Source organism: Lampetra fluviatilis, chromosome 1, assembly GCF_964198595.1.
Source record: "Lampetra fluviatilis chromosome 1, kcLamFluv1.1, whole genome shotgun sequence".
NCBI lineage: Eukaryota > Metazoa > Chordata > Hyperoartia > Petromyzontiformes > Petromyzontidae > Lampetra > Lampetra fluviatilis.
Window position 1 is genome coordinate 6,353,965 of NC_136275.1, and position 26,993 is coordinate 6,380,957.

The window sequence follows — 26,993 nt, forward strand, 5'->3', positions numbered from 1 at the left end:
ACTTAAAATCGAGATTTGTGGGGTTTAAAAATTACACGTTGGATTTTCTTATATTATTTATTTTCCAGTTGTGTCCTAAAAGATACCCATGTACCAAATGCCAGCTTTCTACCTTGTGGGAAGTACCACATACAGATTAAGGTTTTTATTTATATAGATTGGCTACGTTGAGGAATCAGCATCAGTGTGGGAAATTGACCGTGATGTACCTACGGAAAATGTATTGCAGTGCAATGTGCACAATTATGTATAAAAATTTCTGTTGCAAAACTCATTCCTAAATGCATAAATTGGACATACTTTAATACAAATTAGAAAGCAAAATAATTCATTACATTGCTGCAACATTGTAGCGAGCCGAGGTCAAGTCCAGATTCTCCGTCAATGAGTCTTTGTAATAGCAACATGACATATTGTTAAGAACTACAGGATACTCAATCTAGTGGGACACTATGAAGGTCGCTCTCATATAGAGAAGAGACAAAGGTCCTCCTTCAAGGCTTAAAAGCCTGTCAGGAAAGTGCTAATAACCACAATATGTTATGATCAGCAATGGACACTGGAATCCGTTGGAACACCAACACATTTGGCCACCTTTAACCTTTACTTTAAGGAAACAGAAAAAGGAGCACATGGATCAGAGAAGAAATGCTCATTCATGAGACGCTTTGGTGGCTCAAGTCAGTGGGCTCGGGGCAGGTCGCATCACGAGAAGCGCGGGGTGTTTGCAATGGAAACAATTGGAGACAGAATGGCAGTCAATGGAGGGGACACGCCCAAGAAGATAAAAACCAAGGGAGAGCCATGAGACCGAGTGAAATATATTGTGCAAGGGAAGGGTTCATTCAGCAGTAGAGAAGATAATGGCTGATGACCCTTTTTGTTATCACCACTGGTGCCACGCAGTCTAACAGAATATTTGTGTAAATTTGAAGACAAGGATGATTTCGGTAACATATAAGCAAGTAAGCTACTTTGTAAATACAAAAACAAATACATTCAGCGTTATTTTGCAACGTAACATCATTAATAGATAATATTTTACCGAAAACTGCTTCACTGGATCTCAAAACACAGTAGAGTAATGCTGAGTCCGTTTGGTCAATTACGTTTGAATATTACACTTTTGATACAAAAAACCAGGTGAGCAGAAGAAACCCATTCATACTAATCAATGATAGGTCAAAAGCCGACTGAATGTACTGCCCCTGCAGGAACCTCCTGCACCCAAAACATGTGGGTGCATCTGAATTACCTATTCCCCCATTACAATCTCTGTTATAAAGTTAATATCAAGTTCAAATGCAAGTGCTGTAGCTTATATATTAATGTACAGTGTCATTGAAAAGTAGGACCGAAACTACATTTTAAAAGCCAAAATCAAGCAAAACTGTCGAATTTTGTGCAAACAAGGTTTGACAAAAGATTGAAAGCAACAAAAAAAACTATTCTAATTAATCGTGCACAAAAACTCTGATAACACCAGTTTACATCTGAACCATATTATATTATAATGTAAACACCGGCTATTATCAGAGAGTTGTTCATGAAGCCATCCAGATATATAAACACATACACAACTTCAACCAAGAAGATGGGTACAAACTGAGCAATCATTGGAAGTACGTTATTAACCAGGTAAAGTCTTTACTGTGATGTCTCCATCCGACCTGCCCATGTCAGCTGTTATTTCCGACTCTCTGTCTTTCTCTCTCTCTTTGTGCTGCCCTGCTCCCCCCCCTGCAGCCGACCTCTCCAATGCTGCTGACTCACTTTACTCCACCTCATGCCACGGCAGATCTCTCGCCTACTTCAGCAGTTTTATCTTGCTGTGGTTGTCCCACCCGATGACGATTGCTTGTATTGCGATCGAAACGTCGTGATCTATTCTTTTTCTACCTACGTGACTTTACCGAAAGAACCAAAAAGTATGTAAACAAAAAACTTTGCTCTTTTTCACCAATGGGTTTGAAGGATGGTGGCAAGTGGTCTTGTTAAACTATGCCTTTAAAACTGAAATCTACTTCTAGATTTGAAGCTTTCGTGACTGCAAGGAATCATATTCTTAGGTTTTTTCGGTAAAGTCACGTAGGTAAAACATCAACATTTTATTTTATTTTCATTAATTTTGATGTTTTACCTACATGACTTTACTGAAAAAACCTAAGAATATGAAATCTACTTGCCTGCAGTACCTCTATTTAAATATACTATCGAAAAATTATTTACACCCCTCTTTCAATCATCGTGTTTCTCAGTGTGGATTTCGGAGCACACTTTTTAAACAGTGCATAAAATAGTACGCGTTTTCAATGCGCTGTTCATATTGTAACAAGCGTTTATACCAATATTACTCTACAGAGTAGTGGGTCGCCGCTCCTCTTATCCGCATTGATACGAGCGGTATGTGGGGACTATGGCTTAACCGCAACAAAAAAAAAACCTATCTGCACAGATGCATACGGACAAGAGACATTATCAAACAGGTGGAATTAACGGTGCAACGCATCTCATCTTTTAAATGTCTGCAGCTAAATGGATGGTCACTGTCTGGCTGCAGACATTGGTAGGTCACAAATAATAATGAAGATAAGAGAGCAGTTTCACTGTATTATGCATACCGTTATGACAAATAAAGGACTTAAGTCGTGTAGGCAGTTTGAGCAGCTTTGGATAAGACTTATGATCCTGCCCATACCCGAGCATGGAGTGCATTAACTTGTTCAGCTCTTCTGCGCATTCGTCCTCGCTGCGCTTGGACGACATAACAACAATGATCTGCGCCAGGTGGGTCGCGGCGTTTATGTGCACGGTGGGACGGAGTCACCAAAAATAAATTAATTACGATTTTCACTTCCGTTTATTCGGGACCCCGGGGTCCCGCCATAAGGTTCATCTATGTATGTAAATTAAAAATTGCAAAACATATTTGTTATGTTTAACAAAACTCAAAACACATAAAATGAACACGTTGTGAATATTTCAATCAGTTTATTAGAAACAGCATGTGTACATTTACCTGGAATCTGAATTGTGGACCTCTTGATCCCATCATGAAGTGCTGCATGTGGTTGTGCTGGTGGTGCTGGAACATAGGGTGGTCCATGCCCCTGCCCTGCGGACACCAGCCCATGCCCACCGTCTGCTGGCCCACACCCCCCCTGTTGCCCCGGGCCCGGCCCCTGCCTCGCCAGTGCTGCTGCTTGCGCTGCATCTCCTTATCCTCAAATTCTTGCAGCTGCTGCTTCATTTCGTCGGAGAGTTCTGCAGAAGGTGGGAGATGTTGTGGATATGATACAATACAATCTGGTTTTATACATTCTACTAAATTATCTCCAACCAGAGAACTGATCTCCAGCCAGAAAACTATGGTTATAGTACTCAAATCACAATCAAAAGATTCCAAGTTAAAAATCAGGTTGGAAGTCTACTTAGCTCATCAGCCTTTCCGAGCTTGTCAAAAATCAACTGTGGTTGTCCAACTATATTTGCCTCCATTGTACGAATGTGGAATTTATATCACTGGATCAGTCAGAGCTGCCAAGCAACACCCAATAATCACTTGAGCCAATAGAAAATGTTTTGGGCCAATTCAATTATTGATGATAAAGCCAAAACACATAATGGATCATTTTCCAATTGAAGGTAACGTTGACACTGGTATGCTTTTGCCAAACAGTGGACGAAAAGCAGCATTCACCAACACCTGAATGACCGTTAAGACTTTAAGAACAAGCCTTGCAGATCAGTGGGAAGCTCTATACCCACTACGCTCTTAATTCAATCATTACATTCATAGTGCTCCACATTATTCTGACATTTAATACTGGAACATAAACAGTGAATTGTTGGGACTGAATAGTTAAAGATGCAGCTCAAAAATAAAATGGTTGGCTATGACAGGCTGTCCCCACACAAATGTGAAGTTTGAGGGAATTTTTTAAAAAACTGTCAGCCACATGATTTTCAGGACAACCGCTCTTCGGTCTTCCATTGAAGTCAAAGCCAGATGGGATTATTTTACCTGCAATTTTAGGTGGGTGCCACCCTATCACCCCTGCTACATCGCTAATTGGTCCATGGAGCAAGCTGCTGTGCATGTTCGTGAGCATGAGGAGAGGAATTTGAATTCCCTTTATTGAAAACCCTACATTCCTTTAGACGGAAGCTGGAATTTCTGAGGCGAATCGGCAGGTTTTCATTCACAGAAACCAACTTTTTTACGGATGCATTGCCATGGAACAACATTGCTCTGATAGTTAAGTAAAATAATAGTCAGTTTTGTGGGTAGCATTTTACAATAATCTACCAGCTTTTGACGAGAGCTCTTTTGGTCAGGGTCTGACTCACCCAGTGTGTCAGGAATCTCTCTGTTGGTACGCGAGGTGCTGATCAAAGAACGAATGACCGAGCCTTCCTTGCGCTCCGTCTTGAATCGCAGACGGCCCGAGTCATCCTCATCTTCCTCATCATCCTCCAAGAGCCCATCTTCTTTCGTGAAATCTGGTGTCTGCTAGACCACATGCCATCCAGCAGCAAAGAGTGACAAACACACATTTGAATTCATTGGTAAGTCAGGAATTATTAGATTTGTTGCATGCGAGCTATTTCAATTAACAATATTAAGATGGGTGACAGAGTTGATGCACTGACAAATAAGATTTGCACCAAAGGAAACGGTGAAAGTTCAGTTAAAAGTTAATAAAAAAAATGTGTTCAATAGTTTTTTGTAAGATCAAACAGATAGTCGTGAACAATTACAGGAGTTGGTATTTATATATCTCAAGTGCAGAAAAAAGGTCACAAGTTAAGCTATTTGAAAAAAATAAGTGATAACCATGGGAAGGCAAGAGAGGTGCGGTGGTAGGAGGAAACAGTGTGGGATGTGTGACATGCCAGTGGGGACTTGTAATCTAAGCATGCATTAAATTAAAAAACCTTATTACTTAAAACAATTATCAAATTAAATTGCACTAAAATCAATGTTTTTGAAAGCGTTAAAAAAATTGTGTACCAGCTAAGATACATTGAGAAAATTTAAACCCATTTATAAAACCAGAAGAATCTAGAGATAAATCATTTCTAAGTTGGGAAACCCATACTTGTTAGATCTGGACTCCAGTGAGATCCATGTGTTTCTATAGTTTAAGAATCACTTTCCAGGTAAGCACATCTCTGTGATGCATGATATGATCGAGTGGTTTGTTGAGAAGACAACAGGAGTTCTTCCTGACAAGGATTAGTATTGGGATATTAATAACCAAGGTATAGTATTGCTCTGTCAAATGACAGGATTTTTATATCGTCCTTTGTACCTTACACACAAAAAATAGACCACACATCAGCGTGTGCTACTGAAGTATGAGCATGATATATTTTAATGTTGTATTTTGCTGTATATTTCACGAGTACACATTTACCCGAGTCTACATTCCGAGATAGTAGTTTTTTCTATCACTAAAGGTTGTATATACTCATTCCCCAAAAGTCACCACCACCCTCACCAATGTCGAAAGCACAATTCACATTGGTCTCTCTCTGCTAGGGCCACCCTATGGCGTCAACACAATCTTCACAGTGGTAGACAGCTATTTGAAATGTTTCAATGGCCTTGAGTTGCAGAAGCAGATCTACGACACTACAATACCAATATCTCAACAAGACTGATCCGGTTCCAGCAGATGTAGGAATTCTGTTTTGAACGGTGCCATCCTCCTCGGAATGCTGGTGTATTCTCGGGGCAGTGAACTACACCAACCATGTCACCATGCACACCACGTTCAGACTGGTCGTGCGAGTGATGTCTACTTGTCTAGCATAAAGCTACACTATATTCCCAGAAGCGGATAGATTATTTTTGTTCCACCAGCATCACAACACCTGGGTGGTAGTGCACGCATGTGGGAGTTTTATTGTAGAAGAGGCGAGGTTGATGGTGATGGAGAGGAAAAGCACTTTCCACTTTCCATGATGATGCTAAGAAAGAGTCAAGCTGACTGACTAAGTGCTGTATAAGGACAATATCAGTGGGGGAAATGCCCCAGGTGTACCTGGTCAGCTGCCTTGTTGAAGTACTAATGCAGGCTCTCTTTTTATGCATTGAGCAGGCCAGGCAAAGAGCAATACATATCCAGGTATGGCGGTGGTACAGAATATTCAGTATAGTGCTCCAATAGACAAGATATATTTTGTACGTATTTTCAGGAACTTTCCCAAGCTTTGAAAGATGTCAAAATAAATGTATTTCATTATCTTGTGAATGTTATTAATTTCACCAGAGGCATGCTCCTACGCAGCTTTTGAAAGTGTTATTATTAGAAGGCAAAGAGCATGTACTGCTGTTAGCCATGAGCCTAAGCCTTTCAGCTCCCAAAGGGCTGATGCCTGCCTAGTCATGTGCAGAACACAGGAGAGAATTGCATTTCAGGCAGGAAGGGGCCTGCTTGTGTAGCTCTAAGGTGCCACAAAATGTTTTATACAGTCGAGTTCAAATTTACTCTATCCAATATTTAGTTTTGGAATGCTAAAACATGTTTATAAAATATATGCATGAAGTTAAGTCCTGCAAAAAATGTGCAATGAGGTGGCAGCTCGTGGAGATTTGCAGCCCCTAAGCGAGTGGTGGAAATGTGGCATTCCCATGGTAGAGTCAGTAACTGCACAGGATGACCACTGTCGAAGTCCTACAAAACTATACGTATTTTATATAGGAGCCTCCCCTATTTGGGAATTAATGTGAGCAGAAAAAACGAATTCTTTACATGGTCCCCTAAAAGTGTAAAACACTTAGTGTATCAATATTTCAAAGCTGTAATAATCCCTGCTTTGAAGATATTTTTATTTGCTCCATAAAACCACGAATTGACAGAACTTTCCTTAATTTTCACCCGAATGTTATTTTTCTTGCAAGTGATTCTAAAGCATGCAGAATTGAATGGAAGCTGGGTCTAAATATGGTTATCTCCTAGTTCTCTCATTTATTTAGCTATATGTGTATTTTGAATACAGAATTTCCCAAGTATTCAGTAAACACACAAATCAAATACAAGTCTTTTTATCATCAGAGCTGAAAATAAGAAAATTAAGTGCAAACACAGAAATGTATTACTGGTAGGAACCTCCTGGTTACACCAGCCCACAGGGGATTATTGTGTCCGTCCGTCCTGCAGGGAGGGGCTGGGTGGGGAGGGTGGGGCTGGGTGGGGAGGGGAGGGTGGGGAGGGGCTGGGTGGGGAGGATGGGGAGGGGCTGGGTGGGTGGGGAGGGGCTGGGTGGGGAGGGTAGGGAGGGGCTGGGTGGGGAGGGTGGGGCTGGGTGGGGAGGGGTTGGTCACCCCGTGGTGCCCTTATAAAACTCAACGTTTAACCTACTCACGCCGGATTGTGCCCGCCCTCACAGTCGCGCATATTTGCGGAATACACCACGCCGCCGTTGACCCTGGCCATTGACCGAGCAACCCAACGTCCCTACCAGCTCCCTCCGCAAGAATGTATTATTGTTTTGGACTGTCGTTGCTGACTGGGCTAACATCAACTTGCTACACTTGAGAACCTCCTCATGTCAACGCAATGCACTGGCATGATATTAGCTGCCCGACCCAGGAGTGGATGGAACTATAGTGCTGTATGTTGCACAGCATAATATTCAAGAGCTTAGAACAAATAATGCAGTTTATATTACTCACCTCACATGAAGTCTCCTTGTCAACATGCTTGGACCACTGCACTATGGACTCGGTGACCTCCATTCAATTCCTCACCACGGCTAACATCAATGGGCAGGAACTTCCGTACGGATCTTGGTCCCAGTCCCTACCCTTTAACCAACCGGTACTGACCAGCATAAGATATGGTTTAACAGCCCCCATGGATGACTTGGTGGGGGCACCTTCACGCAAGAGTGGATCTATCAAAGGGCTGATTATTATAACATACAATTGGCACATTTTTCAGGGCTTATACATTATATTTCCCAGGTATGGACAAGAACACTGACTGAAGTGATAAATACAGTATTTCAGTAACATTATCTTCAAGGGACATTTTTTTTCCAGGACAATTTTTAAACAATGTGACGCTACCACTGGGGGAGCCCCCTCAATAATCTGATCGAAATCCCTAATTTCGATCGGATCATCGGGGTTTACTAATACTCTTTGGTTCTTTCGGTAAAGTCACGGAGATATAAAAATAGCTAATAGATCACGACGTTTCGATAGCAATACAAGCCATCATCTTCAGGTGAAACAATACAGCAGGCGGACTGCTGAGGCAGGAGGAAATGTAGCGACAGAGCTACTGCAACAAAAGGTTATATACGTTTGTGGTGGGTACAACCCAAGGGTAAGTGGGCGGGGCTAGGCATGGAATTTGCAAGTAAATGTAAGGCTGGCAAACGTAAGGCTAGTATAAACGTCAGCTAATGAAACTTACAGAGGGAAGGTGATAGAGAGAGAAACAAAAGATATCAAACTTAGCAAACTTAGAAATGTAATGCAACTCAGAGTCAGCCAACACAACAGTTAACACTACACCTGGTTGATCAAAGTCCTTTCAAAGACTGATAAATAGCGCAACTGCATTATTAGTAGTAAATCGGCATTTTGCGACCCCCACTAACATTGTGTAGCATATTATTATGTGCCAGGGACTCTATGAGATGATAGGACAATAGTCTGAGTCCATAATTGGCAATAAGTAACGGCAAAGCAGTTATAAGTGACTAACAGAAATGTGCGCAGTTGCGTATACAGTACACGACTTCCCTGAAGGCATTCACCTTCAGCGAGCACGATGCCGTCTAATAACAACACACATGGTTCGAATTCGACCCTCGATCGATGGCTGCGCCATCACCGCACACGCAAGGGACAAGTACTTACTTACTAACAACTCCTATCATTTTTCATTGCTGGAGGGGTTGCCCCCCTACCTGAAAATCCTGGCTCCGCCATTGGATGCTACACTACTAGCAGTGACAACTGCGCTTCACCAATAGCGCAACTGCATTACAATTGCATCATAACTTAAGGGAAAAAAAACGAACACCCACCTCGTCCTCAACTTGCTCTTCTGTTTCCTCAGCAGCCTCTGGAACATCGGGCTCTTTGACTGCTTGTGGTTCCCCTTGCGAGGTCGCACCCTGAGCTTCACATGCCGTCCCCTGCCAGCTTTGCTCTTCCCTGGATGGCTGTTGAGGCTCGGTTTGTTTGCCATGGGAGGCAGCACTCCGGGAATAATCTGACAGCAACAATGAATCATCCTGCAACACACATCATGCTGTAAGGAGCTTGAACATGCAGATAATAATAATGATGTCCTTAACGTATGGAGGAAACCATTGCTAACTGTCAAGACTCCTTTTCAGGAGGGTCCTGCTTAGGGTATTTGCTAATTTTTTTGGTTTTAGCAAATGCAAGGAAACTGGGCTACAGAGGTAAAAATAATTTACTGGAGGACCCTGATGAGGCTTCAAATTCACACCATATGATAAGCAACCATAATTGCTGTACTGCCAACTCCTAATACAAATAATGCCATATGAAATAAACACATGTGTATCATACATGTTAAGTGTCTCTAACATTCAACAAAAGTGACTGAATCCCAATTTTACCACCAAATTAAGATGGCAGAGAAAGTATCAAAGATAACAAGAAATTCAGACAGAAAAAACACGAGGTGAACAAAAGTGAAGCTGTGCTATCAGTTAATCCATCATGCAGATTCTGCATTGGCTTTGCCAGCCAATTACTTTTCAGGGCTGATATGTGCATGTGGGATGAAACTAAACTGCCCAGAGAACTTATGCAAACAAGGAAACCCGTGAATCCACTTGCTGCACCGCCACCATCAAACTACCTCGCAGCCCAGCAAATCTGAGAGATACAAAGTACTATAATGCCCACAGTCGATCGCCGCAAAATTTTATGAAAAAATTGCTTGTTTTACAGGTGGCGTCTTCCTTGAAATTAAACTGTACCTGAAAGTCGTCATCGAGGGGTTCGTCAATCTCCAGGTCCAGCACTGCGTCGTCTCCGTACGTGTCCAGCTCGTCATCGTGCCGCGCGGCCCTGGATTCTCCCGCATCCCAGCTCCCCTGCTGCTCATGACTGGAGTCCCCGAAGCTGCTTCCCCCCTCCGGCTGCTGAAGGTAGCTCTGATGGGCCTCCCGCGCACCGCCTCCGTCTCCAGCCCCACTTTGCCGAGGAGGCTGTGCCGACGAGTTCGGGGCCAGTGAGAGGCCTCCGCTGCAATGCACGTGGATTTGGGTTTCATTTAGACAATGTGGTACAGTGCATCAATTCTACATGGAAATCTGTTGCGGTATTAAAATATTGTGCAAGATAGCATGCCACACACTTCAATTTTGTCGTTTCTGTTTTGTAACAGCAGCACATTGAGACATTGTAGTCAATCGTAGTACACATTCATTACGACTGCAACACAGGCTAGAACATTTCAAGACCCTATTGCCCAATACAGTATCTTTAGTGGGTTTTTTCTTTCACAATTTACTTCAGATGTATGCATGTTGAACTTATTTCGCACCGTACGTAGCCAACCATGCTAATCTTGTGCGATGAGAAAATCAATTAAGAATTTCACAGAGCAAAATGCGCAATGTCAGAGAATGGCTGAAAATTTGTATTGCACAGAACTTTTGAAAAGTTATTTTAAGTGGCCTCTATCATTTATACATTTCCACATGTATTTCCTGAAGTCCCCTTACAAAGAAACCTCTGTGAACAGGATTTCCAATGGTTATAAACTAATGTTGTTCATTAATACAATGAACCATTTTTAGATTTATGAGGGATGCTGCCGTACTGTAATGGCGAGCACAATGGACTTCAAATCCAAAGTTAGCCCAGTTCAATCTCACGGCAGAGATTCAAATAATGAGAACATTTCTTAAACCCACACCCCCTCTGTCCACCAAGCAGTACAAATTTAGACACCAGTTAGTCGATCAGCAGGTCAAGTAGTGGGATAAAGTGTGGGTACATTCACCTCCTTTAAGACATCTTGTCCGGAGGCCTAAATAACCTCCAGAGGTGGTTCTCCCCCAAGAACACTCTGCCAGCAGTTGCTGAGCAAACATTTGTAAGGCTGCACATTTACCTTATATCATTATATTGTGGAAACAATAATTCCCAAACCAATCATGTAAAAAAAATTCTAAAAACTAAACTAAAACCAGACTCAACCAATTAAACAAATGATAACATTTCCAAGCTAAATCTAAAAACTGTTGGCACTGTGGCAACCCTTTATAAAACATTGGTCATGTGCCCACATACTACTCACATCCCTGTTTGGCCACTAATCAAAATGTATACTGATACCAACATAAGTTACATGTAATTTCTCCAATGGTACGTTTGCAGTTGAGCATTGCTGAATAATCATCAGTATGAATGCATAATCATATATATCTTTAAGCAATGATGTGGAAGGTGTGCCTCGTAAATAAGGGATTTTGTTTATGTAGTAGGGTAGTAATCTTTACTGCGATTGGCATCTAAAATACGAGGCATTTATAATACGAGTAAACACAACTGGCATGTAACATGACTCATCGGTTAAAACTTTACTTTATAAAATGTATGGCTCAATGAGGCTGTGCAAAGCTCTAGGGCTACAAAGCAAGGTGGTCTACAATCAAGCTATATAAGTGTAGAATGCAAGAACTGGCACATTTGGGCGCTAACGGTGGCGAGTATTGATCACTCTTGTTCAATGCTCACTCTTCTCATTTTAGAGTTCAGGAAAGCAAACCTAGATAAATGGTATTCTATTAGTCTCCATGAAATACCGGCTAAACGAGAGACAGCGTCCCGTAGCACAGCTGTCTCCATGCAGGACTAATTGGCGCAGTCGCAAGACGAATGTGAGAACAATTTCTTCCCAGTTCCTCGCCTCTTCCTTTGTGTGGTGCCATCCCCTGAGTCTCCCAGTGGCGTGGACACCCCGCCTATTTTAATTATGGCCAATCCCTTCCTCAATTTACATGCACTTGTTCAGGCCCATTACCAAAACAATGGTTTCTCCGCTTCCTGGACTACATGATAAAATTGTAATTAGAAAGCCATTCATTGGCATGCATCAATGCGACAATGGTGGGAGCACCCCATTCATCACCACTGCTGACTTGCTATATTCATCAGCAGCCAGAAGGGACCAAGGCTGTAAAACCCAGTTGGTCCCCAAACAGCCCCCTCCATATTCATGTGCAGGCTTTGCGGACACTCATTTTATACCACAGGTTTGACCATTCAGGTTAAAACATAGCATGTGTATACTCCAACTTCAAGTATGCCAAATTTACAAAACTGATATTTCTTTCTTAATTGTGTAAATTTCACCATAGCCACAATAAAGATGGGTAATACCATTAAATCTTAATATTCTCCAACATGTCTTGCAAAAGCATTGCATTTAACACAACTTACTTTATCTGCTTTATATCATGGAACACTGCCAACATAAACCTTTAAATAATTAATAATACTGCTTTATATAATCTCAATTATTAAACGGTTTGAACATAAGTCAACGCCGCAGGAATCATTGGCAGATGAGTGGCAGCAGGCAGTAACCGGGCCACACGCACTCAACATAATGATCTCCATTTTTTTATATTCCTATATAGCTACAAAATAAGCCCAAAATATTCAACAAAATTTTTATCACCATTTTTACTCGACCAGCAATTGTGGAAGACCCACATATTTAAGTGGAGTAAGGACATCGAACTGAATGTGTGAAAGAAATAAGTTAATCTGTCCATGCATTTACCTATGATGTACTTCTAAAGAAAAAGCCCTGTGGCTTCAATCTGACATTCCTATATATCTCATTCAAACTTTATGAGTTAGGAATACATCCAAATCTTACACGTTTGCGGTTGAGAGTTCAAGAGGATTGCCCAAAGCATCACACTTCTGAAAGCATCCAAAAATCTTGATTATCCACTCACATAAATCAATCATCTTTTCAACAAGTGTTGAAGATCATAATAATTTAATACACATATTATAAAATTTGCAGCCCATCTTTCCAGGCATATCTACTATTTTCATGGGGTGGTGAATTTCCCTAAACTTTTGTTAGCAAGATCTCAATAGGATCATTGCAACTCAGCTGAGGCCTTTGACAATGGAAATGTTACAGTGCCAAACATATAATATTGGTAGTGCTGCATGCGACTGGTCCCCATAATGGGAATACAATATAACATTTCGAGCCCATTTGGGCAGAGGGACGATGATCAAATTATTTTATCACAATAATATTCCAATAAAATTGGGAGAGAATGTTTTGTGCTTCACATGAGATGAAGTTCCCCTTCTAAACTCTTGCAATGAGCATTATATCACCCTTTTGAAGAGAATTCCATTAACATATAAAAATCACACAAGTACTTATGAACTACTACTGATGAAGTTCTTTCATTTGGCCTTATCATCAACACTTGGGCCACACATGAAAATTATATAACACTCAGACCTGTAATATGTACAATTTAGTGACAAACAAATTTTATATCCTCTTTCAAACAAATGTTTACAAGTGGAGGCCACCCAGACAGCCTGCCTAACTCTGGACCAATTTTGATTCTAATATAGTGAGTTGGTGAAAATGGTTCATAAGTTTAACACAGGTGACAACCAGTGTGACAGGTAATGTACAAAGAGTTGTTATATCATCTTGGAATTTTTCTTATTTCAGATAAATATGTTTTCACTCAGTACGAAAATAAATGGTAGTCCCCAGACATACATTGTGGAGGGAAATGCCACTGTACATGGTTAAAAGTAAAAACATTGCAAAACATGATAACTTTGACCTTCCATGACTTAAATGTTTATGTTTCACTTTATCTAAAAGATGGACCTGGTTCTGCATGTTCTGGCACAATTTACATGCCAGTACTGCTCTGGCACACACTTCTATGAAAATGCGTACCGCAATAAAGCATCCGTATTATTTATCCTGCCAATCCTTTCAAAGACATTGGGATGTTAAATGCCTCCAGATACAAAGCTATGGGTGTTGTAAATATGGCTTGACACCCAAGATGCCTTCCTTTGTGGAAAGCTGATTTGTACGCAGTCCACACTGGGGTAAATGTTTTATACTGATACTTTGTCATTATGCCCTCAGCATAAACGAATTGGCAACTACTCTTAAATTGATCACATTTAGTTTCATTTTTGTGACCATTATTACACAATTGGTGAATTATGGCTATGTTTAATGATCCCACACCTCAAAAGGATGTCCCCCTTTTGTGCCTTAACATCCCTTCCATATGTATAACCTACCTACCGAATTTTCCCGCATATGCATATAACCCGCAGATGCATATACCCCGCAAAAATAGCGTTTTGTGTAAAACAAATTTCAGATAGCCCACACCTCCATATACCCCCGCATGCATTCATATCTTTAACGTAGTTAATTCCAGCATATTAATACGAAGTTTACATTTGTAATACATTCCACTATCAATTGTTAACATTAAAATCATAACGTGCACAAAGAAAACAAACTAACCGGAAACGAGTGAACTTAAAACAGCAAATAAGTAACAAAAGTAAATATCCAATAAATAAGTAACACATAACTGGTAGATAAGTAAGCGTACTGTTATGCTTATCAGCATTCGACCTCATCATATGACCGGTAGTTACCCCTGTACAGTTTTAACACTGGTAGATTGCGCACTGCCCAGACAAAAGCGGCACTACGGTAATGCCATTGCCTCCCCCCCAACCCCCCACCTCTCTCCCCCTAGCTCTCCCGTCGCTGGTAAACAAAGTGTGCCCACTTCAAACATTGTCGTTTAATTGTACAAACAATTTGAATAACTTAAAACGTGATAACACGTGCAATTTTAGTGAGTGGTTTATTCAGCAGTGCTTTAGTCAAAGGTAAGTGTTGCATAGTGGATAGTCCTAGTTATGACATGTCACACGTGTAAAATATTGTTGAGATAGCCCACACCTCCACATACCCCGCAGGGTCTTATTTTGTTTCTAAAAAGTGGTATACCCCGCAGGTTATATGCGGGGAAAATACGGTACTTCTCTAGTTTAAAACAAGTTTTAGAAAATCACTTTTAATTTGGATCCACTCTTCTAAGCATGGGTGGGTTTCTAGTATTGTCTTCCTATACATCTCTCTTGCATCAGAGCTGACTGTTGACCAAAACTGACTTACATACTGAAATGAACAATTCATTCATTGGATGAACCACAATATATAGGTGGCTTCCTGTTCTGGTTCAGGACTTTAATCAGAATTAACTGCAATTTTTAAAGTGTGAAAAGCAATATGTTAATCCCTTTTTCAACCCCAGAGAAATTAGGCCAAATCAATTCCCATTCAAGGTTAAAATTTTCAAATTTCCAATTGCGAGCAAAACTTTTGGCAAAAAGCTATATAGTACTAGAAGTAATCACTAATTAAGAAATTTTACGTAAAATACTTCATTTACATTCATGCCAAAGCCAACAGATAATTTCAAACGATCTAAGGACTACTTATCTTACCCGTGAATGCTATTACCTATAACTTCTCAACCAACATCGACCATTAGTGGAGATTTACCACATTTAATTGTAGTTTTCACAACAAGCTCGCAGTTCAGACACAAAAGTTATCCAAAACAGGTTAAAAAGACCCATCAAGAGACAACCATAAGAAAGATATGTTTTCATATCTTTGACAACCCATAGTATGTTGCAAGCATACAAGAGGTAAAATTGGTATCATTGTATGCATGCATGTTCATGCTCGCAACTAAAAGTTGATTTACACTAACTCCTCACCTTCTCACTTACTTCACCACACATGCGCAGAACAAACGCTTTAAACCGCTGATAGTGATGAGCAGAAACGTGCGGTCGTGCCTGGGCCATGGGCTGCCTGTACTTGGAAACTTCGTCAAAAGTCGAAACCGTATTGCTTATTTAATGAAAGATAAACCTGAGTACCAAAGGCTATTTATCTTAACAAAGCGCAAATCAAGTTTGTAAAGCGGCGGAGAAGGGGTTTGGTGTGCAACAAGAAAGCTGGACTCTAGTAAGCCAGAATTCAGGCTAAGTTAGAAAGGTGATACAAAAATGAATAAAACAAAGAGAAATAAGATCCAAATAAATTAACGAAAATACACATTTTTAAGACACCAAAAAATTATCCACGGAACACTATTTACACTTAATTAAGTTATGCGTGTTGACATACGGCATTCTGCTGTCCTTCTGCATGCATGAATCACATGGTCTGCTGGTGAGGATGTGAGCACTGTCTTAATTATTTGTAACTGTGATTTAAGTGTAATGTTAAAATTATGGAACTATTTGCATACTCTTTGATTCTTTCGGTAAAGTAATGTAGGTAGAAAAATAAATAATAAATCTCGTCTTTTCAATCTCAACACAATCGTCATGAGGTGGAAAGATACAGCAGTAGAACTGCTGAACAGGAAAGGGCTGCTGCAACAAGAGGTTATATATAGGTTTGAGGTGGATGTCACCCTAGGGTAAGTAGGCGAGGTCAGAGATGGAAAGGAGTCCCGTCGCCGCACGCACAACAGGTGCGTTAAAGGGAGATATTGGCATGTCAATGTAAATTAGTTGAATGGGAAGATAGCATGTCTGTGTCAGAGGACCGGGCATAGCGCCACCTCGTGGGCAACACAAGCAGCTACGTTGGCTGCTGCAGTGATAGGCCAGCGTATCAACGCAAGAAAACCACCGTAACTGTGGCTGTGCCAGTGAGACATTCAGCCTATTAAACAGCGAGAGCTACCGTTACATCGAGGCAAAAGGGAGCAGCGGTGGCTATGTTAGTGAGCCCTTAATCTGTTAATGTAAAGACATTTAACAAGGTGATGTAATTCAGTCGGAAATAACTGCTAAACAATGGCAGGAAGGATGGAAACATCACAGCAAGTTATGACTTTACCTGGTTAATAACATCCTTCCAATGATTGCTCAGTTTGTATCCATCTTCTCGGTTGAAACTGTCTGTGTTTATATATCTTTTTGGTAACACCTGCTATGTATGGCAAGGTGATGGTTTTGATTGGGTCCTCAGATGGTTCTCTCCCCATGGTTGGGGATACAGCTTTGCGGATTGTGCGGTATAAATATCCATTCATCTTGAGGGCTTGGTGTACGTGCTCCAACTCACTGGCTAGGTGTTGAATTTCGCTGTCACCCCTAAACACGTCACCCCAAAACACATCCCAGTGGATGATATCATTGCCCAGGTCGACATAGCCCTCAAAGGTTTGGGGCACATCCCGGCAGACGTGGCAAGATCTGAAATCGCTGCTATCCTCAAAAACGCTAAAAAAAAAAACATCAGTAACATTAGTAAGGACGAGCGGTTTGAACTCGCTCAACTAAAAAAGAGATGATATTGTTATCCTCTCAGCCGACAAGGGCAATGCCACTCATCATGGATAAAACCACACAACAACAAAATTCAGGACCTTCTTAATGATGGCAGTTATACCAAAATCAACAGAGATCCTACCATCCGCCTGGCCACAAAAACCAACAATATCATCACCAATTCGACTTCCCTAATCGAACCGATCAAACAGCAACCCACACGGATTCCTATCTAAAGCCTGATTCCCACCACCATCCAGCCCAGAAGAACTCCCTTATCAAAAGACTTAATCACAAATTTTTTGGACCATCTTATCTGACAGGCACTATTTTACTGTACTTTACCGAGTGTTAACATCCCCAGTTATTTTAACAGTACTCTCTTCATTGTTCAGCCAGCATTGGTAGAAACATGGGCATTTTCGTTCTTTTGTCTATCATGTGTATCAGACCCCCCCTCCCCCTCTCTCTCCATTGTGTTGGCGTGTGCAGTAATTGGCCGCTTGCGCACAAGCGCTTCCACGTCCGTCGCCCACCCTTTTGGCCTCGCCCCCCCCCCGCCCCCCCCCCTCCCTCCCGATACGTTCCATTCATTGGCTACCATAGTCTGATGAGCTCCCCCTAAGTTTGTACCCATCATCATTTTCGTTCTTTTGTCTATCATGTGTATTAGACCTCCCCTCCTCCTCTCTGCCCATTGTGTTGGCGGGTGCAGTGGCTGGCCGCTTGCGCACAAGCGCTTCCACGTCCATCGCCCACCCTTTTGGCCTCGCCCCCCCTCCCTCCCGATACGTTCCTTTCATTGGCTACCATAGTCTGATGAGCTCCCCCCTCCCTCTCCCTCCCCCCTCAACTCGCTTTTAAGGGATTACATCTTGAATCATTGCCTCACTTGATACAGCTAATCTGGCTGTGACGGTCCCACCTGATGACGGAGACTTGTGTTGCCTCCGAAACGTCGTGATTTTTGTTTTTATTTTCTTTTACTTTCTACGTGACTTTACCGAAAAAACCTAAGAAGATGATTCCTTGCAGTCACGAAAGCTTCAAATCTAGAATCCCTTATCAAACACTACACCATAGGGCATGTTGCATCTCCGACCAGCAACACCTAACCAGTGAGCTGGAGCACGTACAGCAAGCCCCCAAGATGACTGGATATTCAAACCACACATAAGGCAGATTTGAAACACGGCAGAACCAATACCTCTGCCGTGGCTGATCACTCTTTTAACACGGTGGGTTCACACGATATTGTTTTTTCTGAGACCAAGGTACTCTGCAAACCTTCGGGCATCCATCAAAGGTTTGTCCATGAACCCATCCAGAAAAATAAAGACAATTTCAAACGAGATGGTTACAAACTGAGCAATCATTGGAAGGATGTTATTAACCAGGTAAAGCCATAACTTGCTGTGATGTTTCCATTCTTCCTGCCGTTGTTTAGCAATTATTTCCGACTGAATTATATCACCTTGTTAAATGTCTTTACAGTAACAGATTAAGGGCTCACTAACATAGCCACCGCTGCTCCCTTTTGCCTCGATGTAACGGTAACTCTCGCTGTTTAATAGGCTGTATGTCTCACTTGCACAGCCACAGTTACGGTGTTTCTCTTGCGTTGATACGCTGGCCTATAACTGTGCAGCAGCCAACGCCGCTGGTTGTGTTGCCCACGAGGTGGTGCTATGCCCGGTCCTCTGACACAGACATGCTATCTTCCCATTAAACTCGTTTACATTGACATGCCAATCTCTCCCATTAACGCAGCAGCTGTGCGTGCGTGCGGCGACGTTACTCGTGTGCGACTACAGGGCTCATTTTCCATTAAACTCGGTTTACATTAACATGCCAATCTCTCCCTTTAACGCAGCTGCTGTGCATTGCGGCGACGGGCTCATTTCCCTTTATACTCGTTAACATTAACATACCAATCTCTACCTTTAACGCAGCTGTTGTGCGTGCGGTGACGGGACTCCTTTCCATATCTGACCCCACCTACTTACCCTTGGGTGACACCCACCTCAAACCTATATATAACCTCTTGCTGCAGCAGCCCTTTCCTGTTCAGCAGTTCTACTGCTGTATCTTTCCCCATGATGATTGCTTGTGCTGCGATGGAAACGTCGTCATTTATTATTTATTTTTCTACCTACGTGACTTACCAAAAGAACCAAAGAGTATGGATTCCTGCAGTCACGAAAATTCCATATCAAGATTTAACTATTTGCAGTCTGCTGAACATTCCCCATAACAGCAAAGGCTCTCCTCTCAATCAATAGCTTCCAGAGGCTTTTTTATACAAACAAAAAACCAAATAGCTGTTATTTTACACTAGTCTCTAAGGTGAGTGTCTCTCTGTGGGTGTTCAACACAAAGCTGAGCTTCAGTGAGGCCATTGCTGTCAAGAATGCTGCACATGTTAATGCATCTACTCCACAAGGTGGATGGGGAAAGTAGCCAAATTCATCCAGTGCATTAAAAATTGTATAGCAAAGAAATATAAATGGAAAAAGTATTAACCACCTGTTGACAGTCTTATAAAAAAACAATAGAAATGTATTATATTAAAAAAGCGAAATACTTAAGAAGGCTGCCCAGTTGGGCTAAATATAAACGAAAAATGTTAAGTTATGTGCCAGTTCAGTGGGCAAATTAAAATATTGTTGGAGGGATACAATTGGAAAACCTCAGAGTATATAAACCCTGGGCAATTGTTGAGCAGATAGATAAAAATGACAAGATTAAAGAGGCAAGTGAGATCAGGAAAGAGTGGTTCTGTAAATGTTTATTTGATAATTAAAAGCAATATAGCAATGTTAAGAAGTATCATCAATGCATATTGCCTGCCATGACATAAACATAAAACAAATCTGGAATTAGATAAAAAGCGAAACGCATGATGTAAGAACAATTTCAATTTAGAGACATTTGTTGGTTAAGCAAGAAACACTTACATGATCATCACCAGAATCCTTTCATAAACAGACCACTCAAAAGACTCGCCATAATCACCTTCCTACCCAACATAGCAACCTCCTTATCCAAACATTCATGTCAGCCTCCACATCCACCAAACATTTTATTTTGTTTTTCTAAACAAGAGTGCCTAATTAAGCAACTGCATGAGCGACATACACAAGGCCATACTGAACCTGCTCGGCTGCACACCACTTATCATCAGTCACTACTATGTTTTGACCAAGGTAAAAGGTTACAGGCCATGCATAACTCATCTCCCTTACCCATTGCATCCTCCAAGTTTGCCACACCCTTACCTCCTGTGCCATGCACCACCAAAAGGCACATTCTTACCGAGGTGAAAGGCCACACACTGTACAAAGTTCATCTCCAATATAATCTGCCTCTAATTAATTTAAATACGGAAAAAAGAACTAAATTTTTAAGAAATACTGCCTGGTAAAGGGACATTCACAGCTCCTACAACAAACATGTCAGAACTGCATGTGGTGTCATTTAATGTTTTTCTATAGTACGAGGATTTTCTGCTATGAAAAGGAGGCACGTTATAAAATAAAAAAAAATTAGTGATATAATCCCCCAATGTAATCTTTATAATGAGATTATGCAGAACAAATTTAACATTATGTGAAAATCCTCATTGAAAGAAGTCATCTTGTGATAAGCAATACAGGATTACAGTATTGTATTAAGAGTGACAGCCCGATGAGAAACAAAGTCTGTAAATGATAATCTCAGGATTTTGGAAGGCACCCATGACCTCCAAGAGTACATTTAAGATAGTTAAATGTCATATTTCCCTGTAATGCACCACTAAGGAAGCAGGGTCGGGAGTGACTATGCTTACATAATCATGCATAGAGGATTTCATATGGCCTACAGAAGGCAAAAGCGGTATGTTGCCGGCATATCCAGAGTTTTCTCTGGGTGTCTGGTTTATCTACAAAAAAAAACAAGGTTCAGCTATTTTCATGAAATGTTGTGGCTAGGTTTAAATAAAAAATTATCCTCAACCAATAAATCTGCATTGTTTGGGATTTGATACTTTTTTTTAAATATTCATATTCTTTGGGTCTTTCGGTAAAGCCACTTAGATAGAAAAATTTAAAAAATATCACGACGTTTCGATCGCAACACAAGGTGAACAAATATAGCGGGAGAGCTGCTGAGGCAGTATGTTATAAAGGTTTGAGATGGGTGTAGCTCAAGGGTCATAAGCGAAGTGGGCGGGGTTAGATGAAATTTGCATGTAAATGTAAGATCGGAGAGCTGAGCTATCTCCACGACGACGAAGCTATGGAGGTGGCAGCCCTTGTATTGTGAGAGATTAGCATCGCAATGTATGCCTTCTATTGGCATAATGAAGCATAATTGATCAGTGTTAATTTATTTCAAGGAACTTTAAAGGAGTTAATTAACACTTGTTAAGATATACCAATCGAATATCTTTGGTGTAATCTAAATTAACTTCTGGTCACATTCAATGCTGTTTGTAACTCTCATATAATCTGAACTGACGAATCAAATATTTTTATATTGAGACCTAGTTATTTCCATGAAAAGATCAACAACCTGTTCAAATATTGCACAAGTGCTCTCAATGTCTCCTACTCTACATGCTGTCGCGTGTCTGCAAGACGTGAATCTTCTACCCAACAAAAACTAAAACCATTGTCATTCAGCCTAACATTAGAATGTAACTCTTAATTCTGATTAAGTGATTATCCAAAAGAGAGATCGCCACTGCCATAGTGAAGTGTAATGTCCACCAATTTAACAGCACCGACAAAGAACACTGTTCCATGCTCAATTCATCAGAAAAACTCTTTACTTGAATGTGACCAAGACCAGCACAATAATAACACTGCAGTAAAAATGAACACCACAGAAATACCAAGAGTACATGAATGAACAACACAGCATTAAATGATTTTAAGGTGGTGAAAACGACTCACCCCTTGAACTCAGCATCTTCATCACTCTCCAGCAGCAGGTCTTCATTGAGCTCCTCATCATTACTTCCCAGTAATCCTGCCGGGCCCTGAAACAAAAAACATACGAGATGGCGTTTTGTGAAAATTGTGCATTTACGAAATTATTCTTCATTCAACGCGGAGATAGGATGTGACTTTGCGTTCATACAGAATACACTCGAAATTATGTGGGCAAACATTCCATGTACCACATGTAATGCGGTTTCTATGAAGAGAGAAACATAAAAAAGTATTGTATCTCTATGTATATTTTTAAGAAATCAAGTCTTATTTCAGGTCTTCAGTTTATAACAATCCACATATATGACATTTAAATTACACTATGAATCCGCTTACAACGTATAAACTTGATTTACAATGCATCTTTTGGCATGATTCCAAACACATTTTTCCGATGCGACTTGGATTTTTACCTATTAAACCCTGTTAAATATGGCTGATAAAAGGAAAAACACACCGGAAAGTGATGTTTTAACCATTCATACTATCTATGGGAAAATAGAGTCCGATTTACGACGGGGTTTCCAGAAACAGATTGTCATAAAAGCAGGGACTACCTGTAATGCTATTTTTTTTTTCTCTTGAACAAAGCTGCAATCTGGTGTCTAACAAAGTAGAATACATAGCCAAGGTAAATGTATGTAAGACAGAAGGTGTGTGCGCTTTTTGGGTTGTTTATTCGATTAACGGGTACTCACATTAGTATTAAATGTCTCTTCATCGCTCAATAGTTCATCACTGAAAACACAACGCAGACTATTAGCCTTCAAAACATCGCATGCCACATATGTTATGATAGTCAAAAGTAGACATGCTAAAACAAACCAAAGTGAAAAAAATCATTGTTTTATTTCCAACCCAAACTGCTGTGTCTACAGTTCAGCGCAATAACCAAAACTTGCCAATTGTCACCATGCACCCAGCATAATAAACTCACAGCTGGAGCTCTAACCCATTGGCAGTCCTCAAAGACACTCACCTATCCCAGTCATCGGTTGCCCGCCTCCTACGCAGGCGTTGCGAACCAGGCTTCTCCAATTCAAAGTCTTCAGCCGACATCCCTGAAACACGGGGTTAAAGAAATAATTTCAAACAACTGACACATGTGGTACTTTAGTCATGTCAACTTGTCAGGTAGAAATTTTTACTCAATTGCAAAGTTGCAAACTGTCTGGTCGATTTAAACCATCGACCCTTTGTAATTGATCTAATTAGAATACAAATGCCCTGCATTTTGCCACTGAACATGTGCAAAGAAGTGCAGAGTATAATAATAAAAAAAACATAACCAACACAGTGTGTTGAGGCCTTATCGCAACAAACTGATAAAAAGCCAGAGATCATCAGTCTGTAGACTTTCATGATGGTTCTGCATTGTGATGTTTAACATTCCAAGTTCAGGAAGATAGAATCAAAATCCATTGTACTTTCAACTCCTCGCAGCCCAAGCATACAACACCTGGTATTCCAAGGCGGTCTCGCTTTCAAGTACTATTCCAAGTATTAAAATCTGAAAATCGGTTTTATTCAGGTTGATTTGGTACTAGGCGAATGAGTACTAGTACTTGGTTTGGCAAATTGGTTATGTCCTCGGAATATATTGATCTCTGCCCAGAACTGTAATTTAGATGACTGGCTCAGGATTGCCATCTTAAGTGAGCAATGGTCCATTACTCATGAGCAGGTAGACACTTTCAAGTATGAATTGAAGGCAAAAAATAATAATGTCCTTTATTGGGAGTAATTCGCTTAATATTATTTTCTGGCTACATTCTTCGTGGTTACTTTCATTTATGGAGAAAGCTGGAGGTCACAAAAAAACCCATACAACCAAAAATGTGCAGGAAAGTCTAATACCATTCACTAACCACGTTATAGCCCTGGAGGAATAATGTTATTGTTATATGTGGCTATTTGGATAATTAGCCTACCCTACCTTGAAAGTGTGGATTATAAGCATGCAACACAACAACCAAGTTACTTTGGAATCATACAGTAATGGAGAACTGTAAATAGGAAATAATGACCAAAGAATCGTACGCTTAATCACACTAATCTGTTTATAAATAATCTACACTGCATTAAAACCATGGAAACATGATATGACTGCTTTTAAACAAAACGGTGAAAATATAGACGTTTGCTCATGTATTCAAAAGCCCTGAAAGCACTGGGAACATTTATGTTAACATTTTCTAGTCCAGTGGCTTGAAACTTAGTTGTAGGAGTCTGGCATATTGGTTTCTGATTGCAACAGGACGACAAGGATCTCCTGAAACTAAGTTTCAATAGACGATGTGGCTGTGTTAACAATCTGGGCAGCAATTGGAGAGCTGAATAAGCAGGTGACAAAACATCACGGTTTAAGTAAGGCTACATGTGTAATATGATGTTCTATAATTGCTATTGCTAGAGCTAGAAACAGGAAATAAAAAAAAATCCACTCGAGTGCTGGAGAGAACAAAACAATGAAGAAGCCCCCGTGACAGATGGCAGAAATTAGTTGAGGGGTGGGCCAAGATACGGGCACCAGTAGCTGTCCTATAGCCTCACCGCGAGGTGTAGAAAATAGCGATGCTGACATGTTATTTTACGATATTACTGTATTTCAAACCGTTTTACGTGAATACAGTGCAGATGCATTGAGGGCAAGGCATTTCATTCAAAATGCCTACAGTATGGGACTACCAATTAACCACAAGTGCGTCTTCATAGCCACTCTGCCAATGTGTCTCTCTACTCAAAAAGGCAATAAATGGGGGTGTCACCTATCTAACCTCTTGGAAGGCCATGAGCTGTTGGCGAATAATTCTACGTTCCCATGGCAAGGGGTGGTTGACGGAAAAATAAAAATGTGCATACAGTATTTGGTGCTTAAACAGCAAGCGCATGATCACGTCTGGTGCCAATCCTACAATGTAGCACTGAAATAGTAACACCTCAATACTTTTAAACAGTATGCATTGTATCATTTTTTTTGTAACGCCTTAATGTTGGCCCTTTGGCCAAATAAACCGGGATGTGCCCGGCCTCGTCACTTTTCGTAAGCCAAGCAGAATTGAACCTAGGAGACTCGGACGCGCAAACAATGTGTCAAAGGGCTCGCATGGTTACGTGGTGGGCCGGAGGGAAGTGCACCAAAATACAATGTTGCTCAGTACTTCAATGCTCCCGCGTTTATCACACCGTGTGTCAGCGTAAAGTCCCACAACCAAAATCCACCAGGGTATTTAAGGATATGTGCAGGTTTATAAGTTAGGAATATATTCAAATAAAACACTGCAACATTCTAAAACAATAGCACGTTATTATTGCAAACACCTGGCAGGGCCAGTCTCGCTAGACAATGGCAACATTCCTTCCAAGCACCTCCCCAGCTGTTCACATAAACGTGCCATCTAAAATTAATACCGTAAAAGCCCCTTTTGTGAAGCCAAGTGTTTCATTTTTTAAACAAGTTCAATTACCTCGCCCAGTTTCGTTCTAAGTCGCCGCGCGGTCGCTGTTCCCGCAGGCCACAGAGCTAGGCCGAGCCCTCGTGTTCGCCTAGAAGCACCGCGGGGATTGCGGAGCCCGAGCCGGCAGGAGCGGCCAGGAGTGAAGGGGTGCGGGCCCAACGGGGTAGGCCCAACCTAATGGGCCGCGGGCTGTGTTCGACGACAAATTGTGTCGCATGGCATTCTAAGTAAAAAAAGAAAAACACGAGCAGCCGAAGCGAATACTGTCGCCTAGGTATCTCTGGTAACTAAGTAAAATGTACTTGTATACGACGGTTGTGGAGAAGATGGCGGCGAGGCTACATGCGAAGGGGGGGGGGTGCAGAGCATTGTGGGTAGAGCCGGTCGCCGGAGCAGGAGCCCCGCCCCTCAATCTAAGCCCGCCCCAACTATTCTCAAGCCCCGCCTCCTCCAGCATTAGCTCCTCCTACTCCTTTCATCGCCCCACCCCGCCGCTTGCCCCACGCCCATCAATGGGTTGTTCCCACCCTCTACCCCCACTTCTGCACTATCACCCCGCCCCTTAGTCTAGACCACGCCCTTTATCCCCAAACCCCCTCCCCTTACCCCGCCCACAATGCTCCGCCTCTATCCCAATCGATTCGATTCAACATCTAAACAAGTCGATTCGTTATGCTCACCATGCGTGCATCGAATCGACCATGTGGGAATCAACGCAATCAGATTACAAATCGGTTCAACTAAAATAAAACGTAGGGTAGCCGATCTTATGAGCCGTATTAGTTTTTTGGGGTGAGGGTTTAGGTTTATTTTGGTGTAACCAGGTCACCGTGAGTTTTGCCCGTGCCAAAATAGAAACCTAAACATAGGGGCCGTCCATAAATTACGTCACACACCTAGGGGGGGGAGGGGGTCAGACATTTGTGACGATGTGTGACGAGAGGGGGGGAGGGTTTGAAAAATATGACGTCACATCAAAATGCGCAACCTTAAATAAATATAAACAATACAATTGTTATAACAAGACTGATTTTGATTAATTTTCATTATTTACTATTTGATTATTTAAATTTACTAAGGTCACCTTTTATTTATTCCATGAAAGAGCATTTTGCTTCTCCATGGGATAGTGGAGAAGCATACATTTTG

At 41.3% G+C, this 26,993-nt stretch overlaps 1 protein-coding gene across 2 annotated transcripts in view; it reads right to left on the reverse strand.

Annotated features, from left to right (window-relative positions):
* Positions 1-26,221, reverse strand: part of RBM33 (RNA binding motif protein 33) — a 50,782-nt gene extending 24,561 nt beyond the window's left edge. Inside the window, exons 1-8 of one of the 2 annotated variants that reach the window (XM_078854959.1) lie at positions 25,854-26,221; positions 23,366-23,447; positions 23,085-23,124; positions 22,348-22,433; positions 9,982-10,249; positions 9,052-9,261; positions 4,351-4,510; positions 3,020-3,264 (exon numbers count right to left, since the gene is read on the reverse strand). In XM_078854959.1, the coding sequence (XP_078711085.1) occupies positions 3,020-3,264; positions 4,351-4,510; positions 9,052-9,261; positions 9,982-10,249; positions 22,348-22,433; positions 23,085-23,124; positions 23,366-23,445 (1,089 nt within the window). In that variant the 5' untranslated portion in view covers positions 23,446-23,447; positions 25,854-26,221. Of the gene's footprint in view, positions 1-3,019; positions 3,265-4,350; positions 4,514-9,051; positions 9,262-9,981; positions 10,250-22,347; positions 22,434-23,084; positions 23,125-23,365; positions 23,448-25,853 lie in introns of both variants that reach the window. The other variant, XM_078854950.1, reaches the window with a different exon arrangement.
* Between the last annotated feature and the right edge of the window lie 772 nt (positions 26,222-26,993).